The 17,969-nt window shown below is 42.5% G+C and overlaps 1 protein-coding gene across 1 annotated transcript in view; it reads left to right on the top strand.

The window, feature by feature from the left end:
- Positions 1–14,018, top strand: part of LOC123990892 (centrosomal protein of 128 kDa-like) — a gene marked incomplete at its 5' end in the record, with an annotated part of 38,298 nt that extends 24,280 nt beyond the window's left edge. Inside the window, 6 exon segments of the mRNA XM_046291883.1 lie at positions 2,993–3,042; positions 3,782–3,805; positions 8,032–8,109; positions 11,346–11,459; positions 12,490–12,598; positions 12,881–14,018. Coding sequence (XP_046147839.1) covers positions 2,993–3,042; positions 3,782–3,805; positions 8,032–8,109; positions 11,346–11,459; positions 12,490–12,598; positions 12,881–13,011 — 506 coding nt within the window.
- Between the last annotated feature and the right edge of the window lie 3,951 nt (positions 14,019–17,969).

Raw genomic sequence — 17,969 nt, 5'->3', positions numbered from 1 at the left:
GTCAGTGCCAAGAAGTCGAGGGACTGGAGGGAGGCATAGGCTGAGATGAACTCTGCCTTGTTGACCGCAGATTGGCAGTTCCAGAGGCTACCGGAGACCTGGAACTCCACGTGGGTCGTGCGCGCTGGGACCACCAGAGTAGGGTGGCCACGGCCACGCGGTGTGGAGCGTTTGTATGGTCTGTGCAGGGAGGAGAGAACAGGGATAAACAGACACATAGTTGACAGGCTACAGAAGAAGCTACGCTAATGCAAAGGAGATTGGAATGACAAGTGGACTACACGTCACGAATGTTCAGAAAGTTAAGCTACGTAGCAAGAATCTTATTGACTAAAATGATTAAAATGATACAGTACTGCTGAAGTAGGCTAGCTGGCAGTGGGTGCGTTGTTGACACTACACTAATCAAGTCGTTCCGTTGAGTGTAATAGTTTCTGCAGTGTTGCTATTCGGGGGCTAGCTGGCTAGCTATGACAGACAAAATGACAGACAAAATGAGAAAAATCACACTGTAGGATTTTTTATGAATTTATTTGCAAATTATGGTGGAAAATAAGTATTTGGTCAATAACAAAAGTTTATCTCAATACTTTGTTATATACCCTTTGTTGGCAATGACAGAGGTCAAACGTTTTCTGTAAGTCTTCACAAGGTTTTCACACACTGTTGCTGGTATTTTGTCCCATTCCTCCACGCAGATCTCCTCTAGAGCAGTGATGTTTTGGGGCTGTTGCTGGGCATCACGGACTTTCATCTCGCTCCAAAGATTTTCTATGGGGTTGAGATCTGGAGACTGGCTAGGCCACTCCAGGACCTTGAAATGCTTCTTATGAAGCCACTCATAATTCATTGCCCGGGCGGTGTGTTTGGGATTATTGTCACACTGAAAGACCCAGCCATGTTTCATCTTCAATGCCCTTGCTGATGGAAGGAGGTTTTCACTCAATCTCACGATACATGGCCCCATTCATTCTTTCCTGGTCCCTTTGCAGAAAAACACCCCCAAAGCATGATGTTTCCACCTTCATGCTTCACAGTAGGTATGGTGTTCTTTGGATGCAACTCAGCATTCTTTGTCCTCCAAACACGACGAGTTTAGTTTTCACCAAAAAGTTATATTTTGGTTTCATCTGACCATATGACATTCTCCCAATCTTCTTCTGGATCATCCAAATGCTCTCTAGCAAACTTCAGACGGGCCTGGACATGTATTGGCTTAAGCAGGGGGACACATCTGGCACTGCAGGATTTGAGTCCCTGGTGGCGTAGTGTGTTACTGATGGTAGGCTTTGTTACTTTGGTCCCAGCTCTCTGCAGGTCATTCACTAGGTCCCCCCGTGTGGTTCTGGGATTTTTGCTCACCGTTCTTGTGATCATTTTGACCCCACAGGGTGAGATCGAGGGAGATTATCAGTGGTCTTGTATGTCTTCCATTTCCTAATAATTGCTCCCACAGTTGATTTCTTCAAACCAAGCTGCTTACCTATTGCAGATTCAGTCTTCCCAGCCTGGTGCAGGTCTACAATTTTGTTTCTGGTGTCCTTTGACAGCTCTTTGGTCTTGGCCATAGTGGAGTTTGGAGTGTGACTGTTTGAGGTTGTGTGCAGGTGTCTTTCATACTGATAACAAGTTCAAACAGGTGCCATTAATACAGGTAACGAGTGGAGGATAGAGGAGCCCCTTAAAGAAGTTACAGGTCTGTGAGAGACAGAAATCTTGCTTGTTTGTAGGTGACCAAATACTTATTTTCCACCATAATTTGCAAATAAATTTATTAAAAATCCTACAATGTGATTTTCTGGATTTTTTCCCCCTCATTTTGTCTGTCATAGTTGAAGTGTACCTATGATGAAAATTACAGGCCTCTCTGATCTTTTTAAGTGGGAGAACTTGCACAATTGGTGGCTGACTAAATACTTTTTTGCCCCACTGTATTTACACACTGAGGTTGGAATAATATTGTGAAAATGATGCTAATGCCCTTTTAGTGTAAGAGCTGTTTAAAAAGACTTTGAAATAAGTTAATAGACCGATAAGAGTTCCAAACTTCTCTGCCAATAGCTAATAATTTTCAGTTTTCCCTTCTCCACTCAAGCCACTCCCAGACAGTCCTAGTCTTGTTTCAGAAAATGCTCTTTGCTAAGAAGATTTTTGAAAACCATCACAGTTGACATTGAGATAAAAACGTCTGCCTTGGAACTTTTGCCTTCTTAAACACTGCTGTGGTACCTTTCAGAGGAACTTTTGCCTTCTTAAACACTGCTGTGGTACCTTTCAGAGGAACTCTTTCTCTTGCGTAAGGTCTAACTTTTAACACCTGCCTATTTACTAAAACACAGTCTGTGGTAGATAGCTGTTGGATTATAGTTATTGCCTCAGCAACTGACTTCCACATGTTAAGATTAAACGGAGAGAGACTGAGTGAGTGAGAGAAGGCAGTTTGGCAGTCTGACTTTCTCTCTCACGTCATGTGGCACGTCGTCTTTAGACCCGTTTAGACTGCCAGATTCTCGCTGGTGCCATCTGGAGATTGGCAAGTGGATCAGTGGCTGCTTGGGTATTCCTGAGGTGGCGGCATGGGGTTCCGGCTGGGTGGGCACGTGGTGGAGTGTGTGTGAGTGTGAGTGACAGAGGTGGGCAGGGACAGAGGGACGAGGGTAGAAAGCAGTCATCCAATGCCTAGTGATTGAATATTGAATGTGTGAGCTGGGAGCAGCCTCCTCTCCCAGCCCAGCCTGCTCAGCTCTCAGCTCAGCAATACAGCAGACATCAGGGAGTGGGAGACCAATGAGCAGCAATCACAGCAATCTATTTGATTTGACCAAGTTTAGGGAGGTGTTGAGACTGACAGCAAGGTTGTTCAGAATAGGAAAAGTTTCATAGCCACTGATAGCATGGCTAGTCAAGGTGTTAAGGCTGTGGGTCCCAAATGCCTCTGTCTATGTGAATATTATATTACATGGTAATTATTCATGTGCTTGTCTCTTTAAAGAACTCCTGGAGAAGACTCGGAGGAAGGAAAATGAGATGAGAAGTCTTCAGGTGAGCCAGAAACCCATGTTGGCCTTGCTCCTCTGTCTGAACAATGCAGCCTGCTGTCCAGGGCCACAACACACAGACTCACCCTCAGACAGAGTACCCTGTTATAGTACTAGTACTGCCTCCCCTCTCTCTTCTATTAAACATCACTACACACCATCCCCAATCCAGCTATAACGTCCTAAACCCCATGGCAGTCCTGTCCAGTCACACAGTGTGTTTTCCATTTTCTCCTCAAAGTGGTGTGTGTGTGTACTGGGGCCCATCTGTGTCTGTACGTGTGTGTACTGGGGCCCATCTGTGTCTGTACGTGTGTGTGCACCTGCTATAATTAATCAGTCCCCTCTGACCCAGCCAGGCCTTTAATTAAGAAGAATGAGGAGTCGAGTTCAACCACACACTGCTGCCACCCAACAGCCAGCGCAGTCACAGGACGGGGGGAGGAGGGAGGGAGGGAATCTAGCAGGTGTGGGGATGGATGAGTGACAGGCCGATAAGATGCATCGCATCACTTATGCATCATTAGAGAACCAACATCACTCAGGAGCCAGATGAGAGGGAGGAGAGAGAGGAGCGTGTTCTCCACAGCTTCTTCTGTTCCGTCCCCTGTTGCTTGTTTATTGGCAACACACACGCCGTGCTGACTCACTGTTTAGTGGTTTAAGCTTTGACACGCTTTCAGTCACTCATACACGTCTCTTGGTCATTAAACAATAAGTAATTGTGGTTCTTGTCTTCACAGGATCGTATCTTGGATCTGGAGATGGTAAGATTTAATTGTTTATACACTAGATGACCAAAAGTATGTGGACAGCTGCTCGCCGAACATCTCATTCCAAAATCATGGGCATTAATATGGAGTTGGTCCCCCCTATGCTGTTATAACACCCTCCACTCTTATGGGAAGGCTTTCCACTAGATGTTGGAACATTGCTGCGGGGACTTGCTTTCATTCAGCCACAGGCATTAGCGGCGAGTTTACACGACTCCAGCTGACGCTTGGCATTGCGCATGGTAATCTTTGGCCTGTGTGTGACTGCTCGGCCATGGAAACCCATTTTCTGAAGCTGACTTTGCTTCCAGACTCAGTTTGGAACTCTAGTAAGTGTTGCACTACACTTCAGCACCCGGCGGTCCCGTTCTGTGAACTTGTGTGGCCTACCACTTCGCAGCTGAGCCGTTGTTGCTCCTAGACTTTTCCACTTCACAATAACAGCACTTACAGTTGACCGGGACAGCTCTTGCAAGGCAGAAATTTGATGAACTGACTTGTTGGAAAGGTGGCATCCTATGACAGTGCCACGTTGAAAGTCACTGAGCTCTTCAGTAAGGCCATTCTACTGAGTGTGTTACCTTCAACATAGCCAACAAAACATATTAACAGATATATGGCTTCCCTCTTGATAGCTTAATGGACTCAAACTAGAGAAGGTTATTTGTGAACTCTGACTCCTAAGTTGAAGATGGTAAATTGTTAGTGATTGTTTTTATAGAAGCGCTGAGCATCATTCAATCCCCATAAAGCTAACATGATCAGATATGTAAGGACCATTAGACACTGACTAGGGTCCACTGACTCAACAACAAACATTGACCCCAGGCAGGAGAATGTAAACACCCCACTCAAACATCCTTTATCACCCGCTCCATGTCACGACAACCCAAACCGACAGACACATTCGTTAGGGATATCTAAAGGCCGTATTGACCTAAGAGTATTTATGGGCTGTGAAGCTATGAAGCGATCTGTGTTCTCTCTCTATCCATCACAATTGTGTGTCGCGGCCAGCGGCCTCGACTTCAATTAGCTTTAATAAAAAACCCTGCGAAGCCCATCCATTCAGATCATTCCTGCTTACTGCTACACCACTGTGGCACAGGGTATCGACCTGTGTGTGTATGTACAGTGCATTTGGAAAGTATTCAGACCCCTTTTCCACACGGAAAAACGGATTAAATAAAAATGGTTCCTCAGCAATCTACACACAATACCCCATAATGACAAACAGAAAACAGGTTTTTAGATTTTTTTTGCAAATTTATTTTTAAAAACCAGAATGAATACCTTATTTACATCAGCAGTTAACCCACTGTTCCTAGGCCGTCATTGAAAATAATAATTTGTTCTTAACTGACTTGCCTAGTTAAATAAAGGTAAAATAAATCAAATAAACACCTGTCTATATATATATATTATATATATATATATATAAGGTCCCACAATTGACAGTGCATGTTAGAGCCAAACCCTGATGAGAAGAACGCGAGAAACTCCCCAAATACACGTGCAGCCAAGCTTGTAGCGCCATACCCAAGACGACTCCAGGCTGCAATCGCTGCCAAAGGTGCTTTAGCAAAGTACTGAGGAAAGGGTCTGAATACTTATGTAAATGAAATATTTCCTTTTTTTTTTAAATATACATTTGCAGAAATTTCTCAACTAGTATTTGCTTTGTCATTGCGGGGTATTGTGTGTAGATTGATGAGGGGAAAAGACTACTTAATCAATTTAGAATAAGGCAGTAACGTAACAAAATGTAGAAAAAGTCAAGGGGTCTGAATACTTTCCGAATGCACTCTACAGCATGCGTGCGCATACCGTAGCTGATTCATCAGGCAGTGAGCGGGGTTTCACGTTTACATTACTACCGCGGCGACCAGCGGAGCAGTCTGTGTAATGTTCTCCAACAGCCCCAGCTCTTTAATGTCACAAAAACATACAGGCCGAGTCCCAAATGGCACCCTACTCTCTACATAGTGTACTACTTGTCAAAAGTAGTGTACTATATAGGGGATAGTGTGTCATTTGGGACGAAGCCGCAGTCTGAATAGAATGGAATTACAATACAGACCTGTCTGTCTAATATGATGTGGCAATAATAATACAACCCTAGATGACAATTTCTTTTTGTTTTGTCTTCGTATAATGGATTGTCAGTGGAGCTACTTCGAATGTCATCTTGCAAATGCTGTCTATCTGTAGACCTATGCCTTCAAAGAATTCATACCCCTTGACTTATTCCACATTTTGTTGTGTTACAGCCTGAATTTAAAATGGATTCATTACATTTTTTTTTAAATCACCCATCTACACACAAATACCAAATCATGGCAATATGAAAACATGTTTTTGGAACAAATTGATGGAAAATGAAATGCGTAGCTATTCACACCCCTGAGTCAAACTTTGTAGAAGCACCTTTGGCAGCGATTACAGCTGTCAGAGTCTTTCTGTGTAAGTCTCTTCAGAGCTTTCCACAGCTAGATTGTGCAACATTTGCCTATTATTCTTTTCAAGATTCTGCAAGCTCTGTCCAAATTGGTTGTTGATCATTGCTAGACAACCATTTTCAGGTCTTACCATAGATTTCTATTATTAGATTTAAGTCAAAACTGCCACTCAGGAACATTCATTGTCTTCTTGGTAAGCAACTCCAGTGTAGATTTGGCCTTGTGTTTTAGATTCTTGTCATGTGTCTGGTGGAAAGCAGACTGAACCAGGTTTTCCTCTAGGATTTTGCCTGTGCTTAGCCCCATTCCGTTTATTTTTATCTTGAAAAACTCCCCAGTCCTTAACGATTACAAGCATACTCATGAAATGATGCAGTCACCACAATGTTTGAAAATATGGGGAGTCGTACTCATTCATGTTTTGGATTAGCCACAAACATAACACAGGACAAAAAGTTAATTGCTTTGCCACATTTTTTGCAGTATTACTTTAGTTCCTTGTTACAAACATGATGCATGTTTTGTAATATTATTTATTCTGTACAGGCTTCCTTTTCACTCTGTCATTTAGGTTATCATTGTGGAGTAACTACAATGTTGTTGATCCATCCTCAGTTTTCTCCTATCACAGCCATTAAACTCTAAACTGTTTTAAAGTCACCATTGGCCTCATGGGGAAAATTTTGAGCAGTTTCCTTCATCTGGCAACTGAGTTAGGGAGGATGCCTGTATCTTTGTAGTGACTGGGTGTATTGATACACCATCCAAAGTGTAATTAAAAACTTCACCATGCTCCATGGGATATTCAATATCTGCAATTTCTTTTTACCCATCTACCAGTAGGTTCCCTTTGTGAGGCATTGGAAAGCCTCCCTGGTCTTTGTATGTGTGGGGTACAGAGATGAGGTAGTCATTCAAAAATCATGTTAAACACTATTATTGCACACAGAGTGAGTCCATGCAACTTATTATGTGACCTGTTAAGCACATAGTAACTCCTGAACTTATTTAGACTTGCCAGAACAAAGGGGTTGAATACTTATTGCCTCTATACATTTCAGCTTTTCATTTTTAATTCATTTGTAAAAATATCCCAAAAACATAATTCCACTTTGACATTATGTGTAGGCCAGTGACGAAACATCTCAATTTAATCCATGTTAAATTCAGGCTGTAACACAACAACGTGTGGAAAAAGTCAAGGGATGTGAATCCTTTCTGAAGCCACTGTGCATGTACTGTGTCGGAAATATATACCTGCACACTGCACTTTCCTAGTATCACGAGTTCATTTAAGCCCACTTATAGCAGCCTACTGCCGTGCCCACTTATAGCAGCCTACTGCCGTGCCCACTTATAGCAGCCTACTGCCGTGCCCACTTATAGCAGCCTACTGCCGTGCCCACTTATAGCAGCCTACTGCTGTGCCCACTTATAGCAGTCTACTGCCGTGCCCACTTATAGCAGCCTACTGCCGTGCCCACTTATAGCAGCCTACTGCCGTGCCCACTTATAGCAGCCTACTGCCGTGCCCACTTATAGCAGCCTACTGCCGTGCCCACTTATAGCAGTCTACTGCCGTGCCCACTTATAGCAGCCTACTGCCGTTGTCAGAGCTTTTTTAGGACATTGTGTGACAGTACAATAAAGCCTTTTGAATTGACATGAATAGTAGTTGGATACAGCACCTTGCTGTGTTGTATTGTGGGTAAAGCTAATGTGCAGTATTATTAACCTCCTTGTATTCCTTTATCTATTCAGAGCACCAGGCTGGCGGTGGATCACCTGGAGTCAGTCCCTGAGAAGCTGTGTCTCCTGGACAACTTCAAAGACCTGGAGGTGAGGCTCACTGGGGAGACCTGGGATGTACTGAATATATGGGTTGTTCCACGAAATGAGGGCCTTTTGGGGAGACCTGGGATGTACTGAATATATGGGTTGTTCCACGAAATGAGGGCCTTTTGGGGAGACCTGGGATGTACTGAATATATGGGTTGTTCCACGACATGGGGTTCTTTTGCATCTCTTTTGATATTTTAAGTAGAAATTGTGCACAAATATTGCATTTTAAAGTTTGTTATATTAAATAAAGTGCCCTTTAATATAGACCACATGGAAAATTCCATAAATCTCATATGAAGAAAAGACTCGCTAAAATGACAATTCTGCATTTTGACATGTCCCTCTGTGACTTCTAAGAAGATTTTAACCAACTTAACCCCAACATTTCTCCCGATTTTCCACCACCATTGTAAAGCCCTAATTATTTTCTTGCTTTGAAAAAGTCATTTCTGAAGATGATTATTTATTTGTGATTTATTTTGAGGTAAATAAATCATCAGGATTTTGAAGCCCTTTATCTTCTTACCCAGATTCAGATGAACTTGTGGATACCATTTTCCTTCACACTGGACACAGAGACATACAAATGGTGTCCATGAGTTCATCTGACTCTAGGGAAGTAGATAAAGGGCTTCATTGCCAAAATCCCGATGTATCCCTTCGAGGTTAACCCTGTTACGTGAACTGAACTCTCATTTTAATATGGTGAAACTCTTCCTCTTGAAGTATTTTGTTTCTCTCCCAAAAAGAGACATTGAACACCTCATAGTGAAATCATAGTGTAAAAGCAGGTGAACTGGTTCTATTCTTTTTGGCCATTTTCTCATGTTTTGTGGTGAGAAACTGAGCGGGTCAAGCATAACACGTCAACCCTGTTACCCATAGATAGACACGCTAGAATAACACGTAAACCCTGTTACCTATAGATAGACAGGCTAGAATAACACGTCAACCCTGTTACCCATAGATAGACACGCTAGAATAACACATCAACCCTGTTACCCATAGATAGACACGCTAGAATAACACGTCAACCCTGTTACCCATAGATAGACAGGCTAGAATAACACGTCAACCCCGTTACCCATAGATAGACACGCTAGAATAACACGTCAACCCTGTTACCCATAGATAGACACGCTAGAATAACACATCAACCCTGTTACCTATAGATAGACAGGCTAGAATAACACGTCAACCCTGTTACCCATAGATAGACACGCTAGAATAACATGTCAACCCTGTTACCCATAGATAGACAGGCTAGAATAACACGTCAACCCTGTTACCCATAGATAGACAGGCTAGAATAACACGTCAACCCTGTTACCCATAGATAGACAGGCTAGAATAACACGTCAACCCTGTTACCCATAGATAGACAGGCTAGAATAACACATCAACCCTGTTACCCATAGATAGACAGGCTAGAATAACACGTCAACCCTCTTACCCATAGATAGACAGGCTAGAATAACACGTCAACCCTGTTACCCATAGATAGACAGGCTAGAATAACACGTCAACCCTGTTACCCATAGATAGACACGCTAGAATAACACGTCAACCCTGTTACCCGTAGATAGACACGCTAGAATAACACGTCAACCCTGTTACCCGTAGATAGACAGGCTAGAATAACACCCTCAACCCTGTTACCCTGTTACCCGTAGATAGACACGCTAGAATAACACGTCAACCCTGTTACCCGTAGATAGACACGCTAGAATAACACGTCAACCCTGTTACCCAGATAGACACGCTAGAATAACACGTCAACCCTGTTACCCGTAGATAGACAGGCTAGAATAACACGTCAACCCTGTTACCCGTAGATAGACACGCTAGAATAACACGTTACAACCCTGTTACCCAACCCTGTTACCCATAGATAGACACGCTAGAATAACACGTCAACCCTGTTACCCATAGATAGACACGCTAGAATAACACGTCAACCCTGTTACCCATAGATAGACACGCTAGAATAACACGTCAACCCTGTTACCCATAGATAGACAGGCTAGAATAACACGTCAACCCTGTTACCCATAGATAGACAGGCTAGAATAACACGTCAACCCTGTTACCCATAGATAGACAGGCTAGAATAACACGTCAACCCTGTTACCCATAGATAGACAGGCTAGAATAACACGTCAACCCTGTTACCCGTAGATAGACAGGCTAGAATAACACGTCAACCCTGTTACCCGTAGATAGACAGGCTAGAATAACACGTCAACCCTGTTACCCGTAGATAGACACGCTAGAATAACACGTCAACCCTGTTACCCGTAGATAGACACGCTAGAATAACACGTCAACCCTGTTACCCGTAGATAGACACGCTAGAATAACACGTCAACCCTGTTACCCATAGATAGACACGCTAGAATAACACATCAACCCTGTTACCCGTGGATAGACAGGCTAGAATAACACGTCAACCCTGTTACCCATAGATAGACAGGCTAGAATAACACGTCAACCCTGTTACCCATAGATAGACAGGCTAGAATAACACGTCAACCCTGTTACCCATAGATAGACAGGCTAGAATAACACGTCAACCCTGTTACCCATAGATAGACAGGCTAGAATAACACGTCAACCCTGTTACCCATAGATAGACATGCTAGAATAACACGTCAACCCTGTTACCCATAGATAGACACGCTAGAATTTGTTTTAGCAATTTACATTTCATTGTATGCACACATGACTGTAAGTCGCTTTGGATAAAAGCGTCTGCTAAATGGCATATATTATATTATTATTATCATTGTGAAGCTTACATTCAATTGCCGCCTCCCTGTTGCACACAACAAGCTTCCATGGCTGATTTTAAAATGTAGTCATCAACCCTATTAGGACTTATTCGGCACTTATTATAGTCATTCTTTTATTTAACCTCTTGAGATGATGGAAAAAAGTGTTTTTTGTTTATGACTGAATGTTAAAATGAGGTGAAATCAAACTTTTCCACCAAGTTAGACGACTCAAACGGCATCTAATTGGTGGAACGACCCATATGTCTAGAAGGGAGACCTGCGGCCTGGGTCTCTCTATGTGTTTGATCTCTTCTGAATCTTAATGACAAAAACCTAGGTGTCTCTCTAACCTGATCCTAGAACTGTGCAACTTCAACTCCAAACCGGTTTTGTGATGAGTTCCATTTCGTGCCTGTTTTGTGTAGTGATTGACTATCTCCATGTTGTTTATATATATAGGAGTCTCAGCGGCAGAAGGAGGTGGTGGAACAACGTTACATTAAATACAAAGAGATCGTTGGAGTCCTGCAGCACCAGCTGGATGAGTCCAAACGACAGATACAGGAGTGCAGGGTACTTGAATATATTACCCACAGTGCACTCTATGTATATGCTACATCAAATATCAGCTTTATGATACCTAGAAGCCCAAAACGAGACTTTGCCACTCTGCAATTTCAACACTTGGCCTGTTGAAAGAGTACTTTGTACTCTTACTCCCAGAGCCATCCAGCCTATGACACCTTCTGAGCACACTGGTGTATCGTTGGTCCACAACTGGTATTTGCATTGAATATGAATATTCCAAGCCAATGTTGGCAAACATAACTGACAGAGTGAGACGGAGGGTAGTAACTTCCAATCAGTCCTAATCATCATATTTATCTTCTCAAGCGGCCAACAGAGAAACATCATTGCATTGTTGACAGCAGATTGCCATCAGTGTGTCTATTCCGCCCGCACAGCAGCCACACACACACACACACACACACACACACACACACACACACACACACACACACACACACACACACACACACACACACACACACACACACACACACACACACACACACACACACACACACACACAGCAGCCACATCAAAGCCACTTCTTAAAGTGCATTAATCTGTCAGACGACTCTGCTGCGACGCCAAACGACTCCCGTGTTGATCCATAAGTGCTGATTGCATTAGTGCCTAATAGCACGGCGCCCACCAGGAGTTCATTTAAAGAAAGTAGAATAAAGAAAAGTCTTCATCTACTTAGCTTTCACTTTGATTGCAGTTAGGGGCAATCTGTTTCAGTCCAGAATGCTGATAGTGTCCGTTCTCATTTAACGCTGGTCCTGGGGAGCCACAGGATGAACACAGACCGGAGCTTTTTTGCAGCCCAGCATTTTACCACCTGATCAACTAATCAAAAGCTCGAAGACGAGTTGCTTAGTTTAATCCGTCGTGCTGGACTGGAACAAAACCCCGGTCGCCCTGTTGGCTCACCCAGGACAAAGACTGAAAGAGCACTGCTTGGAATACATTTCACATAAGGTTGGATGTTATGCCAGTTTGCAGTGTGTGTACTCAAGACTGTACCCTCTTCCAGGATAACAGGTTGGACGCTACAACGCAAAGCATTCGATTGACTGCTCTCTCCTCCTCCATAAGAGGCCCGAGCTCTCTCCTCACCAGCTCCATGCTCACTGACCCCACGTGTGAGTACACAGCCGCAATGTTCACCTCTCGTCTCCACTCGAAGAGTGCAATGATTGTGATGTGTGGTTGTTTTACCTACTTCAGCCGACTGCGCTGATTGTAAGCGCGCCTGCTAAATCACTCAGATGTCTCAATGTGAAGAAGCTCTGTGAAGAAGCATTGCGATAAAAGGCCCTAAAACATGTTCCTTTTTTTTTTCTTGCAACAAAAAATGTAAAACATGACTCTTAATAGGTTGTGCTCAGTGTTGTAACTCCTCCTTTTCTCCCTGTGGTCCTTAGCTCCACACAAACACCTGGCCTCTCCAGACTGCACCCTGGACTATGGCCGTTCTCTGAACCGCCAAGCCTCTCCTGCTGTCAACGGGGCCCACCCTCACTCCATCTCCGACCACCGCAACAGTAACACATAGTGCCCACCATCAGGGATTCACACGGGTTACATGCATGTATTCATCTACAAGCTTTTCATTATAGAGTTGAATAGAGGGCTCACACGGAAGTGCGTTTTAACAGGGGTATAGAGGCGATTATAGCAAAGATAGTGGTGGGCCCTCTTTTTAACTCTATGCCTTACTTGACAGTACAATCGACCCCCATCTCTATGCAGTACTGTGGTTGCAAAGCATCACCACAACAGTCTTCCGCCAAAAAACAGCCAACCCTTCCCAAGCTGCGTGACTAGCAGCCAACCTAGAAAACAGCTAGCGTGAAGCCGAGCATACACACTAAGTGCGATTGTGATAAGAAAAGCAGGGTCAAACCTAGTGGAAGGTTCATAGCACATAGCTTGGGGTATCTTATAAAAGAACCACCAAATTTAGCACTGTGAAAGATGATTGCAGCTTTCTTTATAAACTGATATTTATGAAGATTTTCCATGGAATGTTACTTTGTGCAAAGAAAGCAGGCACAGCTTAAAGAAGACATGAAGTTTGACTGAAAATAGATTGAAAAACCAGCCATAAAGCCAACGTAGGTCAACATTCCAACAGGTCTCATACTAACGTTCCATGTGAATACGTATTTCAACACTCAAAACACTTCTCTGAAAAACACTGTTTAAAGCCCCAGTGTTTACCTTTTTGTGACAGGCTTTGTACTCTGCTGTTATCATGCCAATGTGTTTCATCTGAACAGATTAGACGTGATGATTATATTTATGCTGACATTCTGTGAAAGTTGTGCTGCCTTTCTAACTTCATGTAGCCTATGCATTAACAATATATTCTTATTCTTTTCAACAGACTTGACAAGTCACAAGTTTGTTTTTATGTGGAGTGTTTTTACCACTACCGTCTTCTTTGTATTATTTGTGAAGAAGAAAAATGCCAATAAGCTCAATATATGTATATTTTTATGAAATGTAGACAAGAATATATGCAATAAAGAAATCTCCACAGATCTGTAAGGATCGTTTCCCCTGAGCCCTGGTCTCATCCATTTCAAAATGAAGTGTTGTTTCCTTAGGCTCCTAAGTCTCTATGGTATGTCAATCACTGTTGCCTTGGTCCATCTGTTGAGAAAATGACTCGTAGCATGAGCTTATGTTTGGAGGTTTACATGGCCACTCCAGCCTTATTTCAGCTTCAATTTACATTTACCGAATGCATCTGTACTTCAGAAGAGCCGGTACATATCTGCTGTACAGTGAAAACGAGTCGCTAGAAAATCCGTGTCCTTTCAATTTCGAGTTATTGTATTAATGTCCTATGTTCTGCACATAGGATTTCACACCTCGGACCACATGTAGCTAGGCTGTCTCTTTCCCTCAGGGACTTTCGTAGCAGCCTCATCCTCAGCCTTTCAAAGCTGAATTACTGTACTTTCATATATTGCGGTCTCTGTAAACTTCACTGATGAATATCTTTGTCGATCAAAAGTTCTCTACGGTGCCTTAGGAAAGTATTCAGACCTTCTTGACTTTTTCCACATTTTGTTACTGTTACAGCCTTATTTTAAGATATAATCAATTGTTTTTTCCCCTCAATCTACACACAATACCCCATAATGACAAAGCAAAAACAGGTTTTTAGAAATGTGTGCAAATTTATTACAAATAGAAAACTGAAATACCACATTTACATACAGTACCAGTCAAAGGTTTGGACACATCTACTCATTCAAGGGTTTTTCTTTATTTTCACTATTTTCTACATTGTAGAATAATAGTGAAGACATCAAAACCATGAAATAACACATGGAATCATGTAGTAACCAAAAACAAATCAAAATCTATTTTATATTTGAGATTCTTCAAAGTAGCCACCCTTTGCTTTGATGACAGCTTTGCACACTCTTGGCATTCTCTCAACCAACTTCACCTGGAATGTTTTTCCAACAGTCTTGAAGTAGTTCCAACATATGCTTAGCACTTGGCTGCTTTTCCTTCACTCCAAATCATTCCAAACCATCTCAATTGGGTTGAGGTCGGGTGATTGTGGAGGCCAGGTCATCTGATGCAGCACTTTCCGTCTTGGTCAAATAGCCCTTACCCAGCCCAGAGGTGTGTTGGATCATTGTCTTGTTGAAAAACAAATTATAGTCCCACTAAGCGCAAACCAGATTGGATGGTGTATCACTGCAGAATACTGTAGTAGCCATGCTGGTTAAGTGTGCCTTGAATTCTAAATAAATCACTGACAGTGTCACCAGCAAAGCACCATCACCCCTCTTCCTCCATGCTTCAGGGTGGGAACCACACATGTGGAGATCATCCGTTCACCTACTCTGCATCTCACAAAGACAGCGGTTGGAACCAAAAATATCACATTCGGACTCATCAGAGCAGGTTTCATCAAGGATATCTCTGTACTTTGCGCCGTTCATCTTTCCCGCGATCCTGACTATTCTCCCAGTCCCTGCCGCTGAAAAACATCCCCACAGAATGATGCTGCCACCACCATGCTTCACCATAGGGATGGTGCAGGTTTTCCTCCAGACGTGACGCTTGGCATTCAGGCCAAAGAGTTTAATCTTGGTTTCATCAGACCAGAGTATCTTGTTTCTCATGGTCATATTCCTTTAGGTGCCTTTTGGCAAACTCCAAGCGGGCTGTCATGTGCCTTTTACTGAGGAGTGGCTTCCATCGGGCCACTCAACTATAAAGGCCTGATTGGTAGAGTGCTGCAGAGATTGTCCTGGAAGTTTATCCCATATACACAGAGGAACTCTGGAACTCTGTCAGAATGACCAACAGGTTCTTGGTCACCTCCCTGAACAAGGCCTTTCTCTCCAAATTGCTCAGTTTGGCCAGGCGGCCAGCTCTAGGGAGGGACTTGGTGGTTCAGAACTTCTTCCATTTAAGAATGATGGATGCCACTGTGTTTTTGGGGACCTTCAATGCTGCAAACATTTTGTGGTACCCTTCCCCAGATCTGTGCCTCGACACAACCCTGACTCGGAACTACAGACAATTTCTTCAACCTCATGGTTTGGTCTTTGCTCTGACATGCACTGTCAACTGTGGGACCTTATATAGACAGGTGTGCCTTTCCAAATCATGTCCAATCAATTTAATTTACCATAGGTGGACTCCAATCAAGTAAAAACATCTCAAGGATGATCAATGGAAACAGGATGCACCTGAGCTCAATTTCAAGTCTCATAGCAAAGGGTCTGAATACTTATATAAGGTATTTGCACAAATTTATAAAAACCTGTTTTCACTTTGTCATTATGGGGTATTGTGTGTAGATTGAGGATTTTACATTTTTATTTAATCCATTTTAGGATAAGGCTGTAACAAATAAATGTAAAAAACGTCAAGCGGTCTGAATATGCTCTGAATGCACTGTAAATGGACTGAACTGTTATATAATTCATAATCATGTTTTAAATTGAACAACAGGCCTTGGCTATGACTATTCTGAGGCTGTAGGTCCATAACCTACAGTTAAAATAATTTTGCAGTCTTCTGTTACCGTTGAGTGTTGAAGATTGACTGATGTCTAGTGTATTGGTCTTTTCTGAAGATCTTACAAACCCTTCCAAAAGTACTTTCCTCTCAATTACATTACTTCGTGTTTTTTTTTTTTTTTTTTTAGGTCTTAGGCCAAGTGCATTGAATCCTCCTGTGAAAGAATGACTGTATAGGAGAGAGCTCTTTTGGAAGATTCTAACACATTTGATCTATCATGGGGTTGTTTTGTAAAGTTATTATCTGTAATAATCATTTTTGTATTGATTTTATTTTCAGCACAGAGATAACAGAATATTGCTCCGCATAACACCAAACTGAAGAATGAATGAAACACATTCCCCTTGATGATATTCTACACAGCTAACAGTTCTAGGGAGATAGTTGTTTTGATGTTACCCGTAATGTTACACGTCCAGTTTTCCGTAGATTAGTTTCTATCTGTAGGCAGGTTTCCATTGACCCGGGTTTATTGGGACGTGTAATGGAAATGACAGATACAGTGTCTTCAGGAAGTATTCATAACCAATGATTTATTACACATGTTGTGTTATAGCCTGAATACAAAATATATACAGTTGAAGTGCGGAAGTTCACACACACTTATTTTGGAGTCATTCAAAATTGTTTTTTCAACCACTCCACAAAGTTATTGTTAAACTAGCTTTGGAAAGTCGGTTAGAACATCTACTTTGTGCATTACACAAGTAATTTTTCCAACAATTGTTTACAGACAGATTATTTAATTTATAATTCACTGTGTTACAATTCCAGTGGGTCAGAAGTTTACATACTGTACACTAAGTTGACTGTGCCTTTAAACTGCTTGAAAAATTCCAGAAAATGATATGGCTTTAGAAGCTTCTGATAGGCTAATTGACATAATTTGAGGCAATTGGAGGTGTACCTGTGGATGTATTTCAAGGCCTACATTCAAACTCAATGCCTCTTTGCTTGATATCATGGGAAAATCGAAAATCTGCCAAAACCTTAGAAAAAAAGATTGTAGACCTCCACAAGTCTGGTTCATCCTTGGGAGCAGTTGTCAAACACCTGAAGGTACCACGTTCATCTGTAAGCAAGTATTAACACCATGGGACCACGCAGCCGTCATACCGCTCAGGAAGGAGACGCGTTCTGTCTCCTAGAGATGAATGTACTTTGGTGCGGAAAGTGCAAATCAATACCAGAACAACAGCAATGAACCTTGTGAAGATGCTGGAGGAAACCGGTACAAAGTCTATATCCACAATAAAAACGAGTCCTATATCGACATAACCTGAAAGGGCGCTCAGCAAGGAAGAAGCCACTGGTCACAAATGGGTCTTCCAAATGGACAATGACCCCAAGCATACTTCCAAAGATGTGTCAAAATGTCTTAAGGACAACAAAGTCAAGGTATTGGAGTGGCCATCACAAAGCCCTGACCTCAATCCTATAAAACATTTGTGG

Source organism: Oncorhynchus gorbuscha, linkage group LG12, assembly GCF_021184085.1.
Source record: "Oncorhynchus gorbuscha isolate QuinsamMale2020 ecotype Even-year linkage group LG12, OgorEven_v1.0, whole genome shotgun sequence".
NCBI lineage: Eukaryota > Metazoa > Chordata > Actinopteri > Salmoniformes > Salmonidae > Oncorhynchus > Oncorhynchus gorbuscha.
Note: the sequence above shows the minus strand (reverse complement) of the source record. Positions and strands in the feature narration are given on the sequence as shown.